At 47.3% G+C, this 22,674-nt stretch overlaps 1 protein-coding gene across 3 annotated transcripts; it reads right to left on the reverse strand.

Moving 5' to 3' along the window:
• Positions 1-46: 46 nt before the first annotated feature.
• wdr62 (WD repeat domain 62) lies at positions 47-22,580 on the reverse strand. Of its 3 annotated transcripts, none has more exons than XM_012816656.3 (32): positions 21,830-22,580; positions 20,910-21,001; positions 20,730-20,792; positions 20,240-20,297; positions 19,134-19,304; positions 18,342-18,479; positions 18,038-18,220; positions 17,237-17,397; positions 16,514-16,703; positions 15,418-15,582; positions 14,435-14,604; positions 14,097-14,188; positions 13,672-13,797; positions 13,358-13,428; positions 12,961-13,082; positions 12,700-12,775; positions 12,376-12,487; positions 11,135-11,198; positions 10,856-10,978; positions 8,707-8,834; positions 8,315-8,376; positions 7,821-8,135; positions 6,356-6,510; positions 5,891-6,003; positions 5,456-5,596; positions 5,199-5,313; positions 4,747-4,870; positions 4,375-4,450; positions 3,544-3,678; positions 2,323-3,174; positions 1,837-1,931; positions 47-1,156 (listed from the first exon to the last, which is right to left on the reverse strand). In XM_012816656.3, exons 1-32 carry the CDS (start codon positions 21,986-21,988, stop codon positions 917-919), a joined length of 4,887 nt encoding a protein of 1,628 aa, XP_012672110.2. In that variant the 5' UTR covers positions 21,989-22,580; the 3' UTR covers positions 47-916. The 3 variants fall into 3 exon arrangements, with proteins under 3 accessions (XP_012672110.2, XP_031429000.1, XP_031429001.1); XM_031573140.2 differs by having other exon boundaries at positions 3,544-3,687; XM_031573141.2 differs by lacking the exon at positions 3,544-3,678.
• Positions 22,581-22,674: the final 94 nt, after the last annotated feature.

Consider the following 22,674-nt stretch of genomic DNA (forward strand, 5'->3'; position numbering starts at 1 on the left):
GGGGGGCTTTTTGTGAGAGTAGTCCATTGATACATGACATCCTATAGAAAAGGTATAAAACAATTTATTATCAGATTAAAACCAATTTAAAATGTAATGAAGGTTTTTCAAATATTACTGAACATATTTACATGTCATTTTTACACATGGAAACAAAAAAGGTGACAAACAAGGATATCAGAGGATTGCACATCGACAATATTACAGACAAATAATACTGTTTTAATAAAACAAAAACCAAGATAAAATCATCTCTGTGCACCAGCATGCCCTGTGCCTAACTTGGCTGTTAAGATATGTTGATATGATACATGTAAGGTATACCAGAGGAGGACCAGAAATACAAGAGAAAAACAAAGCCTTTCCAAGGTGCTGTGGAACTCTAGGGTACCTAACCACTTGATCGAGAGGAAAACTCTGGTGCAGAACACAGGCCAAAACATACTGGTCAGCAGTGATTGAAAAATCCTACTACTAACTATCCTAATAGCTACTATCCATTCATTTAAAAGGACTCTGGCTTTTATGACATTGCAAATTAGAATCAGACAGTGTAATATACTTCATCTGCAAGTGTAAAAAAAAAAAAAAAATCTTGGAAAAGGACCACTCCTAAAATCCCAATGTTTGGTGTTTGTGAAGAAAGTACTTTTACACCTTGGCCACATATGGGACATACAAATATTAGGCAAAGATCTTCGTTCAGTCAACATGTGTAAAAACAAACAAAAAAAGGTACATTAAAAAATGTTAAGGTGGCTGGTGGCTGTAAAGTGTTCACAGTAAAAGGAAGTCCCAGATTTGTGTGTGTATGTACTCCACTCCATCATGCATGTTAGAAACTGAAAAGGCGAGCAGTAGGGCATGGATATCTGAAGGGGATTTGAGGGACTGGGACTAGGACTGGTGAATGAGTTCAGTTGGTGTCCAGCTTCTTCTCCGCCATCTGGAGCAGCAGCTCGGAGTAGCGCTCCAGCAGAGCCACGGCGCGCTGGTCCTTCAGCTGGCGGCCGGGGGAGTCCTCTGGAGGAGGAAGAGGAGGAGGCGGCGAGTGGATGCAGACCGAGTCCAGCTCGTCACGCACCCCTACAAATGCCTCCTGCAGAATGGACAGCATCTGGGCCTCCTGATCTGGGAGGTCGGCCTGGGAGCAGAGCTGTGGAGGCAGACAGCATTATATCTTACTATTTATCTTTACATTTGACTTCAATCTCATTTACCTGAAAGGTGCAGTCTGCCATTCTAATCCAATAAACTTTCAGTCCTCTAACTCTCTAACGTTAACATTCTGTGTGTGCACTTAAAACATGGCGTACATAGTGCTGGCTTTCTAAATAGGAAACAAACTAAGTGGCTCGGACCATACAGTATTCCAGCCAATCAGTATGTTGCTTCAAGGAAAATGTAAGACGAGAGGTGCTCTTTGATTGGCTGCTGGGCTCAAATATCAACACCAAAAATCGTGGCTTGTACCTTTACAACTGCTGTAGGTAATATTGACGTGTCAACGTCTGCCAGACTTAGTCAGTTAGAGTCCGCCTTGCCCTTTAAGGTGTTGTGAAAGTTTCCTGATTTGTTAATGCAGCTAGAACATGTTGCCATTTCAGTTGTTTAGAACAGACCCAAAGTGAAGCAACTTTGCCTCTGAAATAGTCTCTATTCCTGCGAAGGTCATCAGAATGGCGAGTTCGTTAGCGTAATCATTCCCACGCTCAAGTTACCTTACAGCATCACTATAGGCAGAACTCATCCTAGTATGACACAGCACCGTTGTGCAGGCATTAGTTGAGAGTGGGTATTTCCCCCAGAGACAATGAGCCTTGTGTTGACGCTCACCTTGCTGTACAGACCCACGGCTCTCTTCATGGTGTGCCTCAGCTCGTTCACCATCTGGTTACATGTCTGCAAGTTCTCCAACTCCATCGGATCAGCTAGAAGCCCAAAAGGAGTAACCAGCAACCAGATTAATAGCCATTCACCAGCGTTCACAGACATGAGATTGCAATGCAACTCAAGACCGATTACGTGCATCTGGAACATGACATCAAGAAAGAGCACTCTCAATGCCAAAGACTTCTGTTCAATAGTAAGACTACCTTAAATCAAAGCTCAATCAAACTGCAGGACTAACCCTTCCTACCTGACACCTAAACGTTATTTTCCCTGTAAATGCCATGTACCTTGAAATAGTAGTACATTTCTGTAATACAAATACCCAAACATTTTTTTGGCTTAATTCAGAGAACAAAAATCAAACCCTTTGCATGAAAATTGACAAGCTGCAGTACAGCGGGTCAAACCTCCCCCATCTGTCCTCCTCACCTGAGTCCAATGGACTGGAGCATGACGCCGGGCGGTCTGGGAAAGACATGTTCTCCATGGCAGGAGATGCCACTGAACCAGGGAGGAAGTCGGCCTGCTGTGGCTGGACCTGGGGCTCCGACCTGGGGCTCCCCGCTGCAGCTCTGGCTTGAGGGGGCTCTGGAGATGGGCAGTGGGCAGGGAGAGTAGTGGGGAGTCTGGAGCAGAGAGGACGGCGGGGGGTCATGCTATCCTCAATGCCGCTGATGCGCCTCTTCCCCTCCTTTCCCAACGACCTCATCTCTGTTGGGGTCACCAGCGCCTGCCGAGCTGCGCCCTCTGGGGCTGTCCGCCGCCGGGATTTCTGGGATTCGGGAGGCGGGCAGTCGGAGACCGACAGGTCCAGGCGGAGGGCTGCCCTAGCGCTGTGGTTGCCAGGCAACAGGCTGAAGGAGGCCGCGGTGGCCATGGGCGTGGAAGGGAGGCTGGCTGGACCCGTCTCAGAGGTGAAGGCAGTGATGGTGGAAGAGGAGGCCAGAGGAAGAGGTGGTGGCAGGTTCTCCTTAAAGTCTCCGTGCTCCATGCTCAGGTCCTGGATGGAGGGAGCCCTGGGGCCCGAGGCTTTGGCTGGCTGGAGAGGCTCCTCCGTCGTGTGGCCTCTGGGGGCCTCCCCCTGAGCCCCTGTGCGGGACACCTTGGCACGGTAACTGGTGGTGGTGCTCATATAGCTCTGGTGAGAGGAGCGGAGCCCAGCATCCTTCTCCGATCCCGGGAGGTTGGGTTTGGGAAAGGGGCCACTCAGTGTGTTCTGGGCTGATGTTGGCGCCACGTTCTCAATGTAGGACTGAGAGGAGAGGGCCTTGTCTGTTATCTCTGCAGGGAACAACAACAAAAACACACATTTGTAAAACAACTCAATGAGGAGGAGAAGATAGGGGACAGTCAACTGGACATTTCTCATGCCTGATTGGTTGATGTACATGGTGAATGGCACCAACACGCCCCCGGACACCATAGGTAAAGGCACTTTCGCCAAGAGGAATCGTGAACAGGAAATTATGAAGAGGGTGTAAACCAAATCACACAGACGCATTACAGAGAGAGAGAGAGAGAGAGAGAGAGAGAGAGAGAGAGAGAGAGAGAGAGAGAGAGAGAGATGAGAAGAGTCTCAACCCCACTGTGACCTGATCATCTTGTGCAGAACCGTCACAAACCCAGTCCAACACAAACACACACACACACCTCCCAGGGGGTTATTCCACCCAATGGCAGCTATGCTGTGGCGACTCTGCAGGGGGCGTGGGCGTCGTTGGGTGGGCGCCGAGTGCTGCTTCCTGGGCCCTGGTGGGCGGGACTTCACGCTCCTCACAGCTTCAGCTTCATAGCCAGTGCCAATCAAACCATCAACACCAGCATTATTCCAAAACCATCAACAGGAATGAAGGCCCATCCAGCTACAGCAGAGGTTCTCAACTGCCACCCCCTTCCCTGTGCATCTTCTGTCTGTCCCTGCTCCAAGGAAACCTGACTGGTCAGCGTTATTACAGGCCGACTGCTCTTCTTTAGCCAAATTAGATGGTCGAGCTAATCAGGAGCGCTACTGAGGACTTAACTCAAGTATGTTGAAGATGGGGGGGGGGGGGGGTATAAATAAATGCAGTGAAAGGGGATCTCCAAGAGTAGGACAGATCCACCCATCTGTGGAAAAATGGCTCCGAAAGTTCTAATATCCAAAAGGTGTCAACACAGAGCCATAATTATACCCATGAAGTTCTGAGAATCAGACCAACAGGCTAACCACGTACCAGACACCGTTTGAGGATGCCAACCACATCCTGAGAAATGCAGTCCTTCATACACACAGAGATCTTTGTTTTCTTTTCAGTTCAAACTATTTCACAAAACGAGTGGTTCAACAAAGAACCAAAAAAATCTGCCTGCACTTCTACAGAAATAAAACAAAAACTAAAAAAAAAAACGTTGGCTGCCACCGATCTGACTCAGACCCAGCCTGCTACTTTACACTCACCAAACAAGTGGAGCAGGAAAGAAGAGACAACAGCCATGACTCACCTCGGCTCCTGCCTTCCTCAGTCGCTGGGGGAAGGTCCACGGCACAGTCACTGACCCGCTGAGGCTTTACGGAGATCTGGGGCGCAAAGGGGAACAAACCGTTTATGTTGAAATGTGATTACAGAGCCTTATGGCACAGATAATCTTAGACTTATGTTAAGCCACTGCATCCTATGCCATCTTCTACCTAAGTGAACTTTAGTCTTTGTCTGGTGTGCAGAACATTTGGTGTCGCAGTCATGAATGTGTTTTCATTGACTGTACACAGCCCCCTAGAACCCAAATCCCCAAAAGGCCAACATCATGTCTCCAATGGAAGAGTGGTCTCTGCTCTGTCTCAGTGAGTGGCCTGTCCAGGTGAGCGGTTCTTACCTGTGGGGTGTGGTGAGCGTGAGCGGGGGCGGGGGCGGGTGGACTGCTGCTGGGGGACGACTCCTCTGTGATGCTGGGGGGCAGCGCTGCAGACCGGGGGGCAGACGCGCCACAACCCACACCTCTGAAAGGGCAAAGAGGACATCAGCGAACTGAGCGCCACTGAAGGAGAGTGTGTGTGTGTGTGTGTGTGTGTGTGTGTGTGTGTGTGTGTGTGTGTGTGTGTGTGTGTGTGTGTGTGTGTGTTCCCCACAACACACTAATGGGCACAAAAGGGGTGAGTGAGTGAGTGAGTGAGTGAGTGAGTGAGTGAGTGAGTGAGTGAGTGAGTGAGTGAGTGAGTGAGTGAGTGAGTGAGTGAGTGAGTGAGTGAGTGAGTGAGTGAGTGAGTGAGTGAGTGAGTGAGTGAGTGAGTGAGTGAGTGAGTGAGTGAGTGAGTGTGTGTGACTGACCGCAGGCGGTTCTGGAAGCGAGACAGGAAGCGTGTGGAGATGCTGAGACGCGGGTTGAGAAAGTTGCTGTCAGGCGCTGGCTGCAGGCTGCGGAGGTCGGTGTCAAACTTCTCCGCTTTGGGACACACACACGAGAACATGTTCATAAAGACATATTTGACCCGTGAACAGTACCTGACTGCGTGAGTGAGCAGACACACTTATGTGTATTCCTGCGTCAGCCGGACTCTGAGGGGAGAGTGGCGTTGGGAGCTCACCGTCATTGGCCAGGTTGTTGGCCAACGTGTCGAAGTGCTGCCGCAGGAGCATCTCAGGCGCCTCCTCCTCGTCCTCCTCCTCCTCCACCCCGGAACTGCCCGTGGAGCTCACCTGACTCATGGAGTCCGTGTCTGCTGCATCTGCAGAGAGGACAGGAGACACACGGAGAGAAGAGAGGATGAGACAAGATGTGAAGAGATGATGGATGGATGGATGGATGGATGGAGACGAGAAAAGAAAAAGCAGATGATGACATCATGGATTTGACATGTTACTTCTACCAGAGTTGTGCCAATTACGAAAGCTGAAGTAGAGAAACTAGGGTGGGCCGCCCATGTCCTTCTCTAAACTTAGAGTAATACAGACTATGACCATGTTGGTCAATGTTAAACATCTGTGGTGCTGAGGAGAGGCATCAGTAGGTAAGGACTCACGGTCCATCGCCGGCTCCTGGTTGGACCCCCGGCTCTCTGCTGAGCCCACGCAACAAGCACTGTCCGGGCTCAGCTCCTCCCCTTCTTCACATAAAGCCTTCACGTCAAAGTCACTGAGAAAGAGAGCGTACACACACACACACACAGACACATACTTTTTGAGTTGAGATTGAAACACAGCACATAATATTGGTTTCCCCCTCCCCTCTATGACACTGGTGTTTGACAGTTCAACTGCACTTAGACACTAAGAAACATGTGCAGCAATACAGAGACAATCAAGTCTGATTACATATTGATTCCACTATAAATATGTCCTGCCAATTTGCCTATGCAGCAGTGGAGAACATGCTGACTCGGTGCAGGTGGTTGTATGCATCTGTGTGTGTGTGTGTGTGTGTGTGTGTGTGTGTGTGTGAATAAGAGCGTGTGTGTGTGTGGGAATAAGAGAATGTGTGTGTTTACCCATCTCCTCCTGTGAGTGTGGTGCTGTTGGCCGGGTACAGGATGTAGTCGCTCCTCTCCAGAGAGCTGCGTTCGGGGCCAAACAGCTCCTCCACGGCAGGCGGCGGCAAGCAGCCAGGCCTCTGGAAACCCGCCTCAAAGTGGCCGCTCGAGCTCTGCACCAATACACACACACCACACACAACACACAACACACAACACACAACACACACGGAAAAGGTGAATATTTAGTCACCCTTTAGTAACCCGTCCCAGGATACTCGAGAGCGAGGGTGAGCGTTCTGGTTTCCGTGGTTACAGGCATAGCGATGCGCTCCATTCACCTGTGGCCGTAAGCATCAGACTGGCGGAGACGGAGGTGCTGACTCGCTGCTGCTGCTTTGCTGCAGTGAAACTGAAAGAGGGGGAGACAGAGGAGGGGGGGGGGGCGCTTTGCCCTTCATATCTCCTCTCTCTGTTTCTCCTCTCGCTAGCTGGCAAGTGCTCTCCCCCGAACTCACTCACTCACTCACTCACTCACTCACTCACTCACTCACTCACTCACTCACTCACTCACTCACTCACTCACTCACTCACTCACTCACTCACTCACTCACTCACTCACTCACTCACTCACTCACTCACTCACTCACTCACTCACTCACTCACTCACTCACTCACTCACTCACTCACTCACTCACTCACTCACTCACTCACTCACTCACTCACTCACTCACTCACTCACTCACTCACTCACTCACTCACTCACTCACTCACTCACTCACTCACTCACTCACTCACTCACTCACTCACTCACTCACTCACTCACTCACTCACTCACTCACTCACTCCTCCGTTTCCTTTGACCTCCCCCACTCCTGCCAAAATTCAGTGCCAGTTCCCTTTAAGTTTACACCACTGTGTGTTTCAGAGGGATGATCTCCGAGCCTCTCTCACATACACACAGCATGACTTCACTCTCTCTCTCTCCCCCCCCCCCCTCTCCCTCACACACACAGACACACAGACACACAGACACACAGACACACAGACACACAGACACACACACACACACACACACACACACACACACACACACACACACACACACACACACACACACACACAGTATGACTTCACTCAGGAGCTCGTTCTCAGTCACATGCTGTACGGGATACGTGTGTGTGTGTGGAGGGTGGGAAAAGTGAGTCACCCAAATCAGATCAGACTCATGTGACTGGGTGAGGGGGGTTTCAGTGAAACAGCAGTAGTCAGTGAGTCCTGATGGGAGTCAGGAGGAGAGCCGACTAAAGGCTGACACGTGGGAAATAATGTATGGAGGGGTAGGCTCTCAGAAGTCACAGGAAGTATGAATGATGACAAATACACCAAACATCAATATTTAACATACCTCATGACACACACACACAAAATCTCATATGAATCATGCATATTCACACACTGTAACATCAGCTCTCTGACCCACCTTCTCATCCTCCTCCTCTTCTACTTCCTCTTCCTCCATCCTCTCTTCCTCCTCCTCATCCATGAGGCTATCAAGGCTCTGGGGGTGGAAGTGGGAGTCAGCCTCCTCCTCCTCCCCGTCTACACGGTGTTCCCCGTCAAGTCTCTGGGGGCTTGGTGAGAGGGCCAGCTGCAAGCTGCGCGTCTCCAGCAGCGAGCGAATGGCCTGGGGGTCCGACTGCTCCGCCCAGCGTCCCCGCGGCTGGTAGGGGCCCGGAGCTGAGGGACCCGCAGCAGGAGCAGCAGGGGCAGCAGGGGCAGCGGAGCTCATTGCAGCCTGGGTGCCATTAGAGGAGAGGGGGATTGAGGGAGAAGAAAGGAATAGAGATGGGCAGGGGGAGAGAGAGAGAGAAATTATTATAAGACAGGGTCTGGGTCAAAGGTACAGTCCCCTTGCACACTGTAAATATTTCGATACATGTTTGTTTACTTGTCCATCTTTCCCACAGTTCTCACCAGTTTGCGAGCCCACATGGGCAGTCTGCCATTGGTCTGCAGCAGCATGGAGTCACCAGCCTCTAAAACCCAAGCAGGGATGTCCAACAGTTTAACAGCATCACTAACAAGTACATTACAGCTTTATAATGAAGTCATTTTCTACTTCGTTATACTTGAACAATTCACCCATAAAAGCCAGAGTAATCTAGGAATGAAAATTCACCATAGGCTAAAAGCCTCAAAAAGGCCAGGGATGAGAACCATCAGAGATGTTCTGGTGACATCATTTCAGGGTCATATCAGTTAGCATTCCTTGCTGTAAGCCACTCCCAATGAAGTTTTTATTGACCTCAGTAGAGAGTCTCTGTGGTCCGATGGGCGTTTTGACAGAGCACCCTCCCTGCACTCACCCTGGGTTGAGTCAACCCTAGCTGGGGTGTGCTGGGGCTCTTCGTCACACAATGCTGCATCCTCCTCTACCTCTTCCTTCTCCTGGGCCACATCCAGTACTGCGGGCACCGTGATGTAGGTTTCTCTCCTGGACACACACACACACACACACACACACACACACACACACACACACACACACACACACACACTTCTTTGATTACTTGTATCTGTTGGGCTGATCACTGGTGCCTCAGCTACCTCTAATAAGGTAAAACAATAAGCAGCACTGACTTGAAGAGGCAACTACAAACATGTGGGGGGGAAAAAAGAACCACACGTGGCACAACAACAAATATTACTAAGGAAAGCTTTCACAAGGTAAGAGCAGCATTAGCCACCTCTTCATGAACCAGTAACTTGTAAGTATGTAGAGGGAAACGTTTTTGGATGTATAACCTCGGTCTCCCATTTAGCTCACCTGTGGTAGAAATGTTATTACTGCGGTATTCGAAGAATGCCATCTTGCGATTTGTGCTAATACCACAACCAAACCCCCGTGTTTAATTACTTCCACAAAGGAGGTTATGTTTTCGTCGCTTTGTTACTTGTTCCTGAATATGCTAAGGAGTAATAAATAAATAAAACAAACAAACAGACTATTTCTGCATGGCATGTCTAGCTTGTCTATGAACGCGGCCATGATGTGTAGTCATGAGAATTATGGGTTATTATTATTAGGTTGCAATTAACGAAACTTTGGGGCGCAAAAACTCAACTCAGTGCCACGTTCTGGTCTGTTGCCATGGTCACTGTGTGTGGCTGTGTTAGCTATAGCTGTGTCACTAAAAACTACAGATGATCTATTCTGATGTTTTGTCTCTGGCGCAGGATCATGAAAGCCTATAGTGCCGCGACATCTGTCGACCATAACGACCATTTATTTAATTTTTAACACCTGGATTATGTTAAATGTTATATTCACTATTATTTGAATGCAAAATGTACATATTTAATTTGTGTGTAATTAATGGTCAGTCGATGGTCAGGCTACAATAATGCGGTAAATGTTACGTGTATGCTCTTTGAAAAAAATCCACATACACAAGACCAGACCAAGCCACAAGCTACATGAGGATGGCTGCACTCAAATAAGGGGGGGGGGGCTGTTATTGCGCTAACTGATACACCTCCTAGAGCCGCGGTATGGCGGTGATGTGGTTAGTGTTGCAGCTTTACTAGATCCAGATATAATTTTTTCTAATGCCATTAAACACACTGTAACAGTGCATTTAAGCAGCTTACTTACAAGGTCAATCATGAACACACTGGGCATGTTTCTTTCCCCTTACAGCCATAAGTGAGAGCACATTCTACTGAGGCCAATTCAGGAACAGCACGTAGAAGAAGGCTTCAGATGACCCTGGCTGTTTTACTAAACCACTGGTCATAAAACTGAAACTAATACAGGTTTAATCTAGATGAACGTGGCCGTGATCATAAACACTGGAACACCAGATTATGTTTATACTACCAGAACACAGACCAATTTGAGTTACATTTATGCACTACTGTTACGGCCACATATGTTCTTTGTTTATCACTTTCCTTCCCTTTTCTGTAGCTTCGCCCAGGTTGTGCTACCCCTGATTGCCAGATGAGATGCACCTGGCCAGGTGATTCAACAACAGTTAGACTCTAGTTTCCTGCTGCAGGGAAGAGGCTTCTAGCTTGGGGACTGCTGGTCTTGCTGCCTCTCAAACTGGGATTACAGCTATGTTTTGATATGGTTGTCATGTAGTTGCTGTGTACTTTTTATTAATACATCCCATGGATTTGGTACTTTTAAAAAGTGTTTTAGTAGTCGTTTTGGGTCAGTGGTGGACTGTTTGTTTGCCCCATAGGGCCACTAAAGTTGGGGCGTAACAACTACAAACAATGATATGTATGTGTTAAACCCACACACACACGAGACCTTTTTTTAATGTTGGAAACAGTCCATGAAGTCAGATCAAGGGAGAGACATTGCCCTCTGATACTAGAGTTCATCTCAGCCTCCTTGAGAGAGACAAAACTGAGACAGATAGCTGCAGACCAACTGTGTGTGTGTGTGTGTGTGTGTGTGTGTGTGTGTGTGTGTGTGTGTGTGTGTGTGTGTGTGTGTCTCACCGCAGCGCATGCTGTTCACTGGCAGCACAGGCGTTCCTGAGGCCATCCTTCTCCCTCTTCTCCGCCAGCCTCTTCCTCATGGAGTTGGTCATCTGGGAGTCCAAGCGCCACACAAACACACAGCTATACGCACAAACACACAGGAAAAAAAACACCAGAAACATCACATATGCATTTCTTGCAGTTAAAGGTGATTAATGCGACTAATGATTGAGTGCATTTGATTGCATCATGTAAAAAAACAAATGTCAACAAATTCTGACGGACTCCCTCACTCACCTATCCCCAGACACAGTGATGAGGTGCCTGCAGTCCTGACTGAACCTCATGCCAGTCACGATTTCTGAAGAATGAGAGAGAGATCACATGAATGGTTCATACACAAAAGAACAAGTATACAAAAAGTTCACAAATCATCTGGAACGGAGAGCATTATCTTAACACCAGTGTAACAAAAGAAAACAACAAACGCATTCATTTGCTTTGTAGAAATTGAAGTCAAGAGAAAGGGAAACCAAGTACAAAAGCTTTGTGAACATCGTCCATAAATTCGCTGACAAACTGTAATCAGGGGAAGTAGTTTTCCACAGTCATTTTAATCCTTTAATGTCTTGTAGAAACTTGCTTCTGTGTGCAGTTTTGTAAATCACAATCACACCGGTTTGCGAACATTCAGACCAATTTGAATCAGGAGTATCCATCTGTGCCAGAGGAATGCTCATCAATAAGAGTTTCATCTTGCTTAACTTTGTTTGGTTTTCCAAAATTTGGTAACTTTCTCTTTGTCTGCAGTTCGTAAAAAACGCCTCCATTTCCATACATCTGCCCTTTGCCTTTCAATCTCTCCAGTGTGTGTGAGTGTGCCAACACCAGAATCACTTATGACTGGCTTAAAGGAAGTAAGCTCAGCCACCAATCAGCTACCGTGGGCACTACTTCAACAGGCCCAAACACGCTGGCTCCCCCCACACAGAAACCCTCAATGGCTGGTCCAGCCCCAGCCACCGCACCTGGGAGCCACTCATCAGTGAGGGGTGTAGCTGGGGTCAACTGGGGTCGGTCAACTGCACCAGACAATCAGCTGTGGGAGAATCAGCTGCTGTGAGGTCAGCCATGGCAGACCTGTCTGCTGCTGACTTGCTTTGTTCAGCGCCTACATCTCTTTCATCAGCTCTTCCCTCTTTGTATCAGGACAATCACACACTATTTATTTATTTATTTATCTAATTTTTTTCAAAACCAACAAGAAAAAATTATATACGTATCTATATGAACACAAAAGTTAGAAGTATCAGCCACAGATGGCCAGCACTCACTCGCAGCATGGTGTGTGTGTGTGTGTGTGTGTGTGTGAGAGTGTGAGAGAGCAAGCAAGCTACATATTTGGATACTTGTTTGTTTACTTGTCGATCTTTCCGCAGTCTCAGGAGTGGATTGTATTTTTTTTAAAGAATGTCACTACTGTGAGACTGTTGGAAAGACAAATCAGATTGAGGGTGTAGAGTAAAAGTGGGGCGTACCAGAGTGCCCAAACAGGCTGGCCACACACTCTCCAGACTCGTAGTCAAAGATGCTGATGTTCTTGTCAGAGCAGCTGGTGGCCAGGTAGATTCCAGAGGGATCCATCTGAACCTGTGGAGGGAGACACACGCAGTCTCTACGTTACCCATCAGCATCACTGCTCGAGAAATCACACTCTGCTGCCGTCACTGTGAGGAACATAGGCCAAACTACAGACAGGAAAATAGAACTGCACTCAGCATTCAACATGTCATTACCCCACACACACACACACACACACACACACACACACACACACACACACACACACACACACAACTTGCCTTCAGCAGAGTGCCTTCTTCACTGAGGGAGCCCTTGAAGCACCTCATCATCTTGCCACTCTTGATGTTGTACACTCTGAACAGAGGACACAAAAACAGCAAACATGTCCACACAGAAAAAGAAGAGAGGACAGTCCGATAAAGCCCTTTCTATTTGAAATGTTGCCAAATAGATGAATCAACCAGTCATCCATCCACTATCACAATCCTGATCATTTGAGCAGAACACAGACAGAGAGTCAGACAGACAGTGAGCCACACCTGACGTTGCGGTCCTGGCAGGCAATGGCTGCCTGTGTGCCTGTGGCATCCAGGTCCATGTCGTAGAGGGTGGTTTTCTCTGCCACGTAGTGGGTGCGGGTGAAGGACATACCCTCCGCTGTCTGCAGGGCAGAAGGACACAACCAGAAACAAAGCACATTCAGAAAGCTACAGCAAACAAATGTACTTGGCACAGTTCCTTTTAGCAAGAAACAGAAGAAACTAAAGATGCACTTTCATTTAAACTGGTTAGAAGGCTGCCTATTCGTGGAATTTTCCAGCCATTCATTTTATCAAAGCTACCTTTAACGTTGACCTGACCCACAGCTGGGACTTTTTTCATCCTAGACCTGGTATGTAAACACGATGTGCTTGTTACACACACACACAAACCTACCTGCTCGGCTGTGCGGAAGTAGATGCTCTTATCGGCCCCACAGCTCACCATGTTCACATCTGAACCCTCACCTACACACACACACACACACAGAGTTAAAGGAAGTCAGATATTGCCTGTTTTGAGCTACATTGTGACAATCACGAGGACATGTAAGGACATGTCCTCAGGGAGAGTAAGGAGGTAAGCAAAGGATGCATGTTCAGTTTCTGTTTTTCTGAGGCGGAGAGAGATAGAAGGAGAAGGGGATAGACAGAAGGGCAGAGAGAGTGAGAAAGAGTGGGGAGAGAGTGAGGTGGGGCATGCGCACACACCGGAAAACTTGATGGCAGTGATGGAGGCAGAGTGGTCGTAGACAGTCTGCTCCAGGCTGTAGCTGTTCTCCATGTTGAAGATGTGGATGAGGCGGTCACGGCTGGCCGAGGCGAGCAGACGCAGACCTGACACAGACAAAAGCGACAGGTCACGTCACGTGACGCTCAGATACGAGGAGACAAGAACCTCACAGTGAACTGCAGAACAGAGATAAGACTGCCTGGGGGACATTCATTTTAAGAACGTTCATTCCAAGTGTGCTTTATTTAATGCAAATCTCTAAAGGCCATATGGTGTTATTCTGCAACAATTAACCCCATCCAATAAACATGGAGGAAAAGTTTTTGAGGGTTCTGATTTGGCAACACGACTTTCGTCAGTGCTTGCGTCTTCAAAATACTCTTTTGTAAAGCCAGACACAGACCGGTGTCAGTGGGTGAGAACTCCAGACACAGGACCTCGGAGTCGTGTGCCACGATCTTGGCGATCTCATCCAGGAACTGCAGCTCAAATATCCTGCCAAGAGATTAGGCCACCGAGGCAGATAGTGAGTAGCAGGTTGAGGAAAGCAGGTTCAGACAGCTTCAGTGCACACACACCAAAAGAGATTCATGAAGAGAAAGTAGCGTCATACAGGTGCTATGAAGAACACAAGTATAGCAATGGTGGGTATGCGTAAATGTAACATTTTGGTGCGAATGTGAAAAAAATATGACTGTGCGTGTGTGTGTGTGTGTGTGTGTGTCCATATATCGCTCTCACCGCAGGCTGCCGTTGCGGTCTCCGGCAGCAAGGTGCTGGCCATCTGGACTGATGCCCAGAACCCTGATGCCTGATTTGCCGTCTAGAGAGCCCCCTTCTGCCCGCTCGCTTGCCCGCTCAGTTTGCAAGTGCTGAGTGTCCTCCCCCACATACACGATCCTCATCAGGTCCTTATAACACACAAACATATACAGTCATTAATAGACCGATAAAGCATTTGATTACATAACAAATATATTTATCTAATTTTGGCAGACACCCACTACCCGCTGAGCTAACGCTAATCATTTTCAATTCCTACTAAATATCAGGGAAAGTGACCAAGTGTAACGTGTCAAAACTAAGAAGCACACAACAGCAGAAAAACAACTCATGGGCGTTTTACACCCTCAGCTTTGCAGTCATATTCGATCAAGTCAGCTCTGACAGCTGGGTTCTTACTGTCTCCGTGAAGCAGGACATGTCCTTGACTACTACCGGTGGACAGACACATGCACACACACACCAATGCTAGAGGGCATCTCAGTTTGTGTCCTAGACCTAGTGCATACAGCAACCTATTTCTCACTTTGTATTGATCCAATGTGTTGAGGCATGTAACTTTGTGTATGTGAGTGAGTGTGTGTGTGTTTGTCTTTCCATGTATGCTTACTCATATGTGTGTTTATGTCTACATAACTATGTGGAAAATTATTGTTTGTATATGCATGCATCATGATCCACAAATATTCAACGATTTACAAATGTTTTTTTTTTTCCATCCACAAACATCCTCCTTACTGTCTTATAAGTATCCATACATACCTGTGTCTGCAAGAATGTAATCACTGTGCATGTAGATCTGTGTATCTACATATATGTGCTTGTGTGACAGTGTGTGTGCGTGTCTCTTGCATGGCTGTGGATGCTGCAGTGCACGTGCCTGTGTGCAGAGGCAGGCGTGCGTGCGTGCGTGTGTGTGTGTCTCTCTCTCTTGCACGTACATTGCTGTAGACGTTGCGGCGCAGGGTGGTGGGCAGGCCGTGGCCCTGGGTGGAGCCCGGCTGGGGGTCCAGGAGCCACAGGCGGATGGTGTTGTCAGACGAGCAGGTGAGGAATGAGTTGGGGGGCAGGCAGGCTGCAGACGGGGCATCCACCTCTGGGTACGTCTGCAACAAAACAGGAGTGATAACCAGCACACACACACACACAGGTAATTGTACTACTGCTACACCACTTTACATTTCCAAAAGGATGGACAAGCTGAGAGGTTCACATAGCTCATATTCATCAACTGAGGGCTTTAGCAAAGTCTGCCATACAACATCACTGCATCCAAATGACCAAATGAGAGGGTTCTAAACTTCCCCAAGATCCAAACCATGTAGACAGGGGACTGGAAAGCTTAATGGCAAAGTCTGTGATTCTGGCAAAAGGTTCATATTTGAGCTCAGCAGCTAATCAAATGACACCCCTCCCTACCTTGCTCCTGAAGCAATGTGTTGATTGGCTGGAAGGGTGTGTGGCTTGGTCCTTTGTTTCCTATTTAGCTTCAGTGCCAGGACTGGGTTAGGAACACTAGTTTTCTTTTAGCACGCACACAAAACTGACAGCTAGAGGACCGTGAGGAACAATTCTTAAACTTAAGATGGGTGACAATGATTGCCCTTTTCCACCAACATAGAATGGGTTCTTGAACCGGTTCCGTTGAGGATTCTTTAAACCTTGGTACCATCTAACGAACCAGCCCGCATTTCCTCCAGTTTTGAAGAGAACCATTGTAAATCAAGGATGCGTCGTCAACAGAGGGCATTGCACAACGGAAGTAAAGATTACAAGCAAGATGCCGGATCGCAGTGATCACCTGCCAGCTAACCGTGTCGTCATGGTTCTAGCTGCGAACCAACTTTTCAAGTCCTGAACCAGTTAGTTTTTTGTTCAAAAAGCTCAGAACAGTTTGAAATTTGGTGTGGAAGGGAGATTTGGTAGCACAACAGAACCCGTTCCCCGTTGGTGGAAAAGGAGCATCAGTGTTAAGCCTTCCTGAATGGGACCAAATGGTTCCCCCTATTCCCTTTCCCTGGTCCGAGCTGAACACACCTCCAAGCTCCACACACAGCCGCTGTGGTAGAGGGCCGAGTAGACCTTCCCCACGTTCCTGATGTCGCGCACGTCCCACACATACACACTGTGGTCATTATACACGCAGGTCAGGTGCCTAGCAACAGGGTCAAAGGTTAAGGCCAGCATGTCTGGGTACTCTGCGCTCTGGTCTGTGGTGAACAAGTGCCTAAAGGGTGGAGAGAGAGAGAGAGAGAGAGAGAAAAAAAAAGAAAGAAAAGCCTTAATGACAAATCACCTAAAATTGTTCCATAAAAACAAATCAAAATGGATAGTCACATGCTGCCTAAAAGGACTATGAGTCATACACTAAACTCTGCAAGCTGAGGTCATTATTTAATAAATAAATAAATAAATAAATAAAACCCCCACAAGTTCTGTTTCTCAGCAGGCGCACATCTCTGCTCAACCTGCCTGGAGGGCCATGTGATGCCTACTTGCAGGCAGAGTGCACTTGGTTTTCTGTATGTTCACACACACACACAACCCCCACACACACACACACACACACACACACACACACACACACACACACACACACACACACACACACACACACACACACACACACACACACACACACACACACACACACACACCTGAATGTCTACTATGTGTGTGTGGCTGGTCGGATGCCCTTTGTGATGTCCATGCCAAGGCTGTGTGTGCGTGTGTGTGTGTGTGTGTGTGCGCGCTTCTCACCCTGGCTGGATGCCCTGAGTGATATCCACTCCGAGGCGGTGTGGGCGGTGCAGAGTGGTGATGAAGTGCAGGTCCTGAGGGCGGAACACTCGCACCATCCCGTCAGCACACCCACAGAACACATAGTTCTCACTCACAGACAGACAACCTGCTGAGGAAGTCTGAGAGAGAGAGAGAGAGAGAGAGAGAGAAATAACGGAAGAGTTTGGACGTAAAACTAAATCTGTGTGGACAACAAGTCTGAGAAGAACATTGTAATGGCATTAGGATGGCAGTATATCTGACTACCAGTATATCCTGTGTCAAACACTTCAACAGAAGACCTGGGGGGTATTCCAAGTACATGGTTTAGTGACAAACCTGAGTAGGTTAACGCAGAGTTAAACCTCCTAATAGAAGAGCCCTATGGCTTCATCCTACTAGCAGAGGTTTACCACTTACTTTGAGCTAACTTACCCCAGGTTTGTCACTAAACCACAAACTTGGAGTACCCGCCTGATGACAACGACTGAAGACAGTCCAATCTGGGCCATAGTCAGCTGCCATTTTACATAATGGATTTCATAGGATGTCCCAAACATATGACCACCATGTTGATTACCTGAGGTAACCTATTCTGCATCTGCCATCAGTATAACTATTGATATTGAGTCACTATAACTACTGAAAATAGCGTTATAGTATATAACAATACTAATAAATAAACAAAGATTTAGTCAATATGTTGTGCTGTCGACTGTAACATCATAACTGGAATGAAGGAGGAAGGGCTCAAGTTCAATCTACTGGTGTTAAACCTACCCTGAGGTCGACAAAGGCCTCCAGCTGCCTCTTGTTGTTGAACAGGCACAGCAGGCCCGTGTGGGTGATGGAGTAGGTGCTGCCCGCCATGGCGCCACGCCCGCATGCCAGGCCGCAGAACGTGCTGTTCCGCTGTTCTCCCAGCAACCCTGAGCGACCAATCAGGGGCACCGTGCTGTTCACCTAGAGGGCGGGAGCAGACCATCTACTGAGTGAGTTTGCCCTAAGAGCACTTGATTGATATTATCTGAGAGCCAATGGCATGCATTGAAATGTCTTGCTGAAGGGCATTTTGGCATAGTACCCGTCTCTCTTTGGAGGCATCCAGGTACCAGAACTTTACATGTCTGTTGCCAGCGGTGACAAAGTAGCTGTTGTCCTCAGAGAAGGAGACAGACAGAACTCGACTGGAGACCTTGTTTGACGCGATAACAGTCCCCTTCTGCAGAGGAGACACACACACACACACACACACACACACACACACACACACACACACACACACACACACACACACACACACACACACACACACACACACACACACACACACACACACACACACACACACACAGTGAGAGATGTGTGATATTATGTAACCTTGCAAACACATTTCTTCAGTAAATTATTCTGTAATACTGCTCAGACAATCTTAGATTAAACTGATCAATACTAAAGGTACCAACTGCCTCAAAAATAGCTCATCTCTCACAGGATAAAAACAAACAATACATCACTCCTCCTGGACATTGATATCAGGCTCAAAATCAAACAACATAACCAGCCATGCTTTCACAACAGTTAATATACAATCATTATATATATATATATAAATAATAGTTATTATAAAGTAAATTTCCACAACAGTTAAGCAAACAATCTCTTGTTTGGGGGGGGGGGGGGGGGGGGGTAAAGCACCTTGAAACTATTTTTTGATTATCTGCTTCTTACTACACAATTCACATTCACTTAAGACTACAAAAGAAGGCAAAACATATACCCCCTTCATCCATGCCAACATGTACAGTTAAGGGCATCTATGCTTAGCTCTGATTGGCTGGGCAGATGTCATGAGACAGGTATGTGCTCCACTTACCCTCCACTCCCACACGCTGACGGTCTGGTCGTGCTGGTATCCCACGGAGACGATGTAGCTGCCGCTGGTGGAGAAGGCCACGCAGGCGACCCCATACTTGTGACACTGGACCTCTGCCACCTGTGCCCGTTCTGCCACGTCCCACACGCGCACACATGGCATGTGCCCACTCTGTGTGTGTGTGTGTGTGTGTGAGAGAGAGAGGGAAACCAAAAGAAGCACATAAGTGGGGGGTGGGGGGGGGGGTAGTTGAGGAACTTGTCAGGGCAAGAGCTCTTTGACTCTCCAGAGTCATATAAGGACACAAACACACACAAAGGAAGAACACAAACAACCCTAAAGTCAATACAGTGCTTTGTTGGCAGTCAGAGTATGTAGGTCAGAATGCTAAATCTGACACATCTTGTGCTTATTTCAGCACATCAGCCCTGCAAACCGTTGTGTTTACTTCAGCTGACTAACAGGGCTGGAGGAGAGAAGGATGGGGGAGGGGATCCTTGGAACCCATAACCAGTGCACACATGAGTACATGTGTTTACAAACTCAATTTAAGAGGCTTTGCACTTCTCGTACTCTGCAACAGGATTATGTGAGGGAATTAGAAGGGGGACCTTGTATGTCGCTTGTCATACAACACCAGCATAGCAACAAACACACGCCTGCCTCATAGACTATACTGTTTGTGTGTGTGTGTGTGTGTGTGTGTGTGTGTGTGTGTGTGTGTGTGTGTGTGTGTGTGTGTTTTTAAAAAGCTGTATGTTGGTACAACAACTTCCCCACCACCAACCCACCTCTCCATGGCAACAGCTGCAGACCACATCAGAACACAACAACAACTGGTAGCCTAGCGCCCTGGGCCATAACTGTGACCTACGGCTGTGCAGAAAGCACTTATCCTCCTTCAAAATCACTCGGCTCGCCATCTCCCACACCACTGGTGATTATAGGCATATGCATGTGTGCATGTTGACCCCGGTCAATCAATCACTGATAGACTTGTCTGCCCTCTTGTACACAAACACGGGGAAGAACATGCAGTGCATGTAGGTTTTTTTTTAGGATCTTTTTTCTTCCTGTGGATTTTAGGAATGATTCCAAGTACTTACCTCACCAGTGACCAGATATTTTCCATCCTGAGAAAAGGCCAAGGCAGAGAAGGTTTTCCTGGGTAACACACACACAAACCTTAATATTCAAGGCTGCAATCTGGCATCGGAGTAAAAATAGCATGGTACTCATTCATTTTGTGGACATTTCAAAATATAGCCCCACATGGAAAAGGCCTGGGAGAATCTAAATATTACTCTTTGTGTGACAAGAAGGAATATGCAGCGAATCCCTTGTGATGGCTGCCAAGATAACCTTCCCTATAACCTGGTACAGCTGGCAGCAGCTACACTCCTTCAGACCCACGAGGGGAAACCTGTGTTTACAGGAGCCTGCGAATGATGTTGATTGGACTAGAATTCATCCAAGAGGACCGCTGTCACCTTGTAATTAATAGGGCTTAGAAGAGCAAAGGGGCTAACCATGGAATTACAGGAGTAACCTTATTTCTGGAGACCTTTGCATGCAGACACGCACACAGATGCTTACCGAGATGTATTGAGAATATGACTCTGCTTATTCTTCTTCGGGTGCAGAATGACAACAACGCACCTGTGATTAAAAAATATAAAATCAAAGTGTTCAGGTAACAAGGAAAGGCTTTCATTCAAGGGTCTCAAAAACAATTGAAATTCTTTCTGCAAAGCTGGAGTTCGGCAGAGATATTACCCTGCTGGATACGCGACCAAACCAGTGTTGGGGTCACAGGCCAGACCACTACTGCTAGCTGTAGTGATGCCTAGAACTCTCTCCAGGACCACCTAAAATGACAAAGACGCAGTTATTACAACAATCTGCTCTACTAAGACCACCACATAAAGTCATCTCATTATCCTGGTGCCTTGTTGGTTCTAGGTTCGCTCATACAAGCTTGTCGTTGTCAACATCTCATTTTACACTGACGATTCAGAGCTCGCCCGGCATTCCCGAATAGTGAAGAAGCAGCAAGCAGGTGCGGCAAAAGCAGCGCCAGAAATATAAGGGAAATATGAGCTCTGGTATTGGACCAGGAATTGTCCCCATTTGCGACCCACCTGTGCCCCTAAGCTACTACTGTGCCCCTGTTTTTTTTTTTTGTTATGTCAGGTAGATAGGGGATATAACAGGCCGCGAGTCTGGCCGCTTTAAGCCACACTCGTCTAAAAGTCCTTTCCCATTTCTGAAAGGTGTTGCAAAATGTCAAAGTCTGAATGCAATACCGGAGACTGGGCTACACAGGTGAGTCCTCCAAAAGGAACCTGATTGAGGAACGATGGGTCTTTCCATAACGTTTTATAACAAGCTTATGTCAGGAGTGAGTTCCAGTGCAGTTCAGTGAGGTTTCAAGGCATAGCGTTACCAGGAGTCTGTCAGAGGGCTGACATATAAAGTGTAGAAGCAAAATAAGGATAGCGCTATTACCCTTCTGTAAACCAAACCTAGGGATACGCACACTGAAATGAAAGTAGGTCTGCTTCATGCAACTTGACGTCAACCATATGAGGTTAGCTTAAAAAAAAGTCAGGAAATACATTGTTGGTAATACCATCACTCGGCCGTATCTGAATGTACATTCGCGATATTATTGAAAACAAACTAAAGTTACATACCCGATTGTGAATATTTCTTCTGTGAGACTGGCGAGTTTTCCGTTTCAAATGTGTAACGTTAACATTTGATGCAGAGTTGTTATTGCTTGCTTTTTTCACTGTGCAGGTAACGTTAAAATTGGCATTAAAGCCTCCGCCAAACTGCGATGTTTCCGCCATGGTGTCTTTGCAGAAACAAATAAGACAAAAATCCGGAATGCCTTGTTGGCCCAACGATAGTTGTCGATGTCTTCAAACGCTCTTACTTTTTCAGGACGACAACTTTGTTTCTTGAGGGGAATCAGAAGTTAGCATTTGCTAACAGTTTTTAAGCAGTATGGATATCCAAAGCTAACGGGGTTTGACTGACGACAGATAACTTGGCTAGCTGCCGTCAACATAAAACAATCATCCAACTGAAATTCGCAACTGGAAACTCTTCAGTAGATGTGCTAGCCAGCTCAACGTGAGACGCTATCCAAATGGTGATCTCCAGAAGAAAGTTAGGTATGCAGTTCGATATGCCAAAAAATGTGTAGTGCTAAAATAACTTCAACACCCTCCGACTTTCCCACTGTCCTTAAACTCTTCGGAAAACTACTACGGCAAGTCTACGGTGAAGTAAACTTCAGCCGTCAACGACGTTGCGGTGAATCAGCGGCACACATTTTCAAACATACACCGCCCTCTGTGATTGCGTGGTTTCAGCATAATTACCGGAATCCCTCCCCCATGCTCGATTCTCATTGGACAATTTCACAAGATTAGCAACAGCTGTAATTTCGGTTGATTCTTTCAAACATAATGTCATAATATGTCATATTATAATGTCAAATCATTTTTGAAAGATGGTACATGTAATTGAA

Source organism: Clupea harengus, chromosome 9, assembly GCF_900700415.2.
Source record: "Clupea harengus chromosome 9, Ch_v2.0.2, whole genome shotgun sequence".
Lineage (NCBI taxonomy): Eukaryota > Metazoa > Chordata > Actinopteri > Clupeiformes > Clupeidae > Clupea > Clupea harengus.

What these genes read in the sequence shown, in the direction of transcription:
- wdr62 (XM_031573140.2), bottom strand. Translation starts at nt 21,988, where the DNA reads ATGGCGGAAACATCGCAGTTTGGCGGAGGCTTTAATGCCAATTTTAAC. An exon ending in GAAGAAATATTCACAATCGG is followed by an intron (nt 21,002 to 21,829) that starts GTATGTAACTTT and finishes TTGTCATTTTAG; the next exon opens with GTGGTCCTGGAGAGAGTTCT. An exon ending in CCAGGAGCCGGCGATGGACC is followed by an intron (nt 5,597 to 5,890) that starts GTGAGTCCTTAC and finishes TCCTCTCTGCAG; the next exon opens with ATGCAGCAGACACGGACTCC.